Source organism: Nanorana parkeri, unplaced genomic scaffold, assembly GCF_000935625.1.
Source record: "Nanorana parkeri isolate BGI_ZX_2015 unplaced genomic scaffold, ASM93562v1 scaffold6, whole genome shotgun sequence".
Lineage (NCBI taxonomy): Eukaryota > Metazoa > Chordata > Amphibia > Anura > Dicroglossidae > Nanorana > Nanorana parkeri.
In genome coordinates, this window is record NW_017306274.1 from 5,103,599 (window position 1) to 5,108,094 (window position 4,496).

The 4,496-nt window shown below is 49.0% G+C and overlaps 1 protein-coding gene across 1 annotated transcript in view; it reads left to right on the forward strand.

Annotated features, from left to right (window-relative positions):
- Window positions 1-2,198: 2,198 nt before the first annotated feature.
- FA2H (fatty acid 2-hydroxylase) overlaps window positions 2,199-4,496 on the forward strand; it is a 41,961-nt gene continuing 39,663 nt past the window's right edge. Inside the window, exon 1 of the mRNA XM_018553033.1 lies at window positions 2,199-2,506. Coding sequence (XP_018408535.1) covers window positions 2,243-2,506 — 264 coding nt within the window. The 5' untranslated portion in view covers window positions 2,199-2,242. The remainder of the gene's footprint in view (window positions 2,507-4,496) is intronic.

Below are 4,496 nucleotides of genomic sequence, written 5' to 3' on the forward strand. Positions count from 1 at the left end.
TCTCTCCGCCATATTCCCTGGCCCATGGGTCTGGGCAGGACCAACCCGTAAGGTGGGCATAAATGTGTTAACAGTGTGCTGGGACCATCATTTTAGCATGCCATTGGCAGGGGAGGCTCGGGTGGCCTCCAGAGATCCGCGTATACGCTCCTCAGTATAACATGTCATGGGCTTTCTTACACTTTCTATAGCAAGCAAAATACGATCGTCAGATGCTCACATTTGTTCTGTGTCAATAAATTAAAGTATTGCGGCAAGTGCGCCATCATGGCAGCCAAGCAACCAGCATTTCAGCACCCAATAGGTAGTGGTACAGGTACAAGCTTTAGTGCTGTACCCCATTGTAACCACTAGGGGTCCCTCTTGCTGGGTACATCCTACAAAAGTTATGTTTCTAAGATCTCATTCACGCAGGCAGCAGGAGTCAAATGATCCGCAGTGACCGTGACCGCTTCCCAGAGCTGGTTGAGGGGCGCTTTGCCTTTTTTTTTTGGCCCCAATGGGCACTCTTCCTTGAGACTCCACCTTTAATGGGAGCATTTAGCGATGAAGGGCGATTGTCGCTGGCGATCTTCTCGCTGCCAAGCTGAGCGACTGCGCGAGAAAATTAGCGTGAGAAGTTGCTTTAAAAAAATTGGCGGGGTGGGGCGGGGGATGGTCACGATCAATAAATCACATGACATTAGCCGAAGCGTCACAGCGCTGATAATGATACAGTATCTATCACTCATACGTGTCACAGGTTTATGTGTCTATGGTGCATGTGGCGTCTATTATTAGCCCGGAGTCCTCCATGCAGCCGTCCCGTCCCAGGACAGGAACTGACTACATATCACCAATATTTGGGAACTTTGTACCCGGGAACATTCCAGCGGTGTTCTGAGTCAACGCAAACACAAGGCCATGGCAGTGACGATGTCGTGCCCCACCCACCCTGATTGGCTGCTTATCTGGCATGGAAATTCAACTAACTATATTGATATCTCATCCTCGGCACTCCTATACCAATGTTACTCTATCTAGGTCATAAAGCACACCTGTCACAATTAGGAAGGTGTAAACGTGCTGCTGGATCTTCAAGGGACCCAGTATCAGACCTATGAATTCATGCTAAGTGCATGCATGCTACGTGACACATACGTGTCACCTACACCGCACGATCTTCTTTAGATCCACCAACACCTATAGTGCCCAATCGCATACAAATTGATTGGATTGTTTAGATTGGTTCTCATATTGTTAAACTTCAAGGAGACGGTACAAAGATTGTGCAGACAGATTGTAGCGTGTGTGGTGAGCTTAACATTCCCGGGTATTTATCTCCTCTGACCGTATCCTCCCCCTGACAATGGTTTCATCTGCTTTTCTCTCCAGGAGGACGGCACCACCTTTTTTTTAGACCCTTGGTTCTCAACTGGTGGGCCGCGACCGCGTGTTAAGTGGGTCACCGCATGCCTTCCTCTTTTCTAGGTGAGAGGCTCCTCAGCCTCCCCCTAGCGCAGCGCTGTCCATTCTGACACTGAACAGCCATTCAAAATATGCGGCCCCCCCTTCACTGAGTGCCGACTTTGGGTGGGCTGGGGGTATGGCCGCGAGGGAGCTCCATCCATAGATGCATTGCTTATAGCTCCCTTGCATGTCCTGTAGAGGTGCCTGGACCGGAGTGACATCACATTCTGGTTCCAGGCACCTCTACAGGGCACGCATGGGAGCTGTACAAGCAATGCACATATGGATGGAGCTCCTCACTGCGGAGCAGCCCACACTGCCGTGCGTTCCATTGCAGTGCGACTTGGGTCGTGACTTAATGATAGAGGACAAATGTGGGTCCTGAGGTTACACAGGTTCAGAACCACTGATTTAGACATCATCCAGGGTCACTGTCTACTCTCTGGAATGAAATGTCAGCTCAGTGGTCAGAGATGCAGGATTTTACCCAAATAAGTTGAAAAAAAGTGTTGGCCTTACCTATACAAGTAATTTTTGGGGGGGATTTCTTACATTTACAAGTCAAAGTGGTTTTGTTCTTACCTACACTACATGCTGTTCCTCGAAATCAGAGCTGTAGTTAGCGCTGTGTCCTCTAGGGGGCATTGTTGACCCGGGGCGCTCCGCTGTGTAGTACAGCGGACGGGACTGTGTGCGGTGGGCGGGGCCGGGCTGAATACGTAATGAGTATGCAGATGAGGCAGCTCAGTGACACTTCGCCGGCTCTCCGCAGCTCGGATACTCCGCTATCCATATGGCAGGACGCCGGGTGACAGCCGCCGAGCTCCGGAACCAGTGCTCCTCGGGTGCCTGCTGGCTCCTCCGGGGCAGGAAGGTGTACGATGTGTCTTCCTTCGTCCGGCTGCACCCGGGAGGGGAGAGCCTGCTGCTAGCTCGGGCTGGGACAGATATTCAGGGGGACCTGGACGGACCCCCGCACCGGCACTCGGACAATGCCCTGCGCTGGCTGGAGCAGTATTATGTGGGCGAGCTGGAGCCCGAAGAGCCGGAGCAGCAGGTGAGGGGCCACAGGTGGAAGAGAAGAAGGATGCATTGATTGTGGGATGAGTACAGGTGTTTCTGTATAGGAGGGGGTACATTGTATAGAATGGGTACAGGTATAGGAGAGGATACGATGCATAGAATGGGTACAGGTGTATCTGTATAGGAGGGGGTACGTTGTATAGAATGGGTACAGGTGTATCTGTATAGGAGGGGATACGATGTATGGAATGGATACAGGTGTATCTGTATAGGAGGGGATACAATGTATAGAATGTGTACAGGTGTATCCGTATAGGAGGGGATACGATGTATAGAATGGGTACAGGTGTATCTGTATAGGAGGGGATACGATGTATAGAATTGGTGCAGGTGTATCTGTATAGGAGAGGATACGATGTATAGAAAGAGTACAGGTGTATCTGTATAGGAGGGGATACAATGTATAGAATGTGTACAGGTGTATCTATATAGGAGAGGATACATTGTATAGAATGAGTACAGGTGTATCTGTATAGGAGAGGATACGATGTATAGAATGGGTACAGGTGTATCTGTATAGGAGGGGGTACAATGTATAGAATGGGTACAGGTGTGTCCGTATAGGAGGGGGTACAATGTATAGAATGGGTACAGGTGTATCTGTATAGGAGGGGATACAATGTATAGAATGGGTACAGGTGTATCTGTATAGGAGGGGATACAATGTATAGAATGGGTACAGGTGTGTCTGTATAGGAGGGGATACAATGTATAGAATGGGTACAGGTGTATCTGTATAGGAGGGGATACAATGTAAAGAATACAGGTGTATCTGTCCTGTATGTATATGGGACTGATGGGTGCATAATGACTGTTCTGTATGTCTTTGTGAAGGGATCAGGTGGATTCACAATGCGTATATCCCACTGTCCTGTCTCTGTATATAGGGACCGGCGATCCCTTCTTTGTTGCCGTGGTCAGAATTGCCCTTTATGGCTGAACTATGGAACGCAGGTTTACCTAATTATTAGGTGTCCGTTGGCTCTCTGTTTGCATGTGAAGGGCGGGGCAGTTTGGAAGGCACATATAGGACAGAGGTGTATCCAGCCGGTGTGTGTATGGAAGGCAAAGGTTCACCGGTCCTGTATGAGGAGTTAGGAGGGGTACAGATGGCACCATGGCGGATGGGAATTTGCTTTGTATACACAGGGACAGGTCTCCTATACTCACTCTCCATACATTGCATGCTTGTGTATGGAGGTGACAGGTGACACATGCGGGTGTGATACAATACGTGTGCACATTGTGCCTGTACAGGGTACCTGTATGCACTGCATGTATGAGACACGTATGTCCTTGATCTGTACTGGGAAGCAGGGGCAATGTCTGCGGTTGCTCTGATTCTGGGGTCATTGGTCATTTCTGATTGGCTGTCGTTGATCCAGTATTGGATGTTTTATAGAATATAAAATAAGAAGAACCTCTCCAATCCCCCCACTTGTTACCCCTCTTACCCGTCATACTGGATTCCCACTAAACAACCTCACCCGCCCAGCAAATCCTGCGTTGTCCTGCTGTCATCCGCCATCTGTCTATGACATCATCGGTAAACAGCTGTCTCCTCCGGGTTCTGCATCGGCAAAATCCACTCCTACGGTGACAGCGCTGCCATGGTGCAGGTCAATGCAGCCTCAACGTTGTCACCCTAAGACCTGCAGTACAAGCTGACGTGCCGATGGAGAGCGGGCCAGCTACTAAGCTTGATTCCCACCAGTTCTGCCCAGTCTTCAGAAGGGCCACGTCCCTACCACCATGACCATCCCTACCTTCGACTCAAGAGCCACGGGGGAATACAAGTTTTTAATTTTTTTTAAAAAAACATTAGAAAAAATTATAATTTTAATATTTGGGTTTAGTTATATTTTAAGTGAAATATCAGCTTTTTGATATTTGGGTTCACATTATACTGTAAAGAAGAACTCTGGGAAGAATTTCGATCAACCCTTGCACTGGGGCTACCACCC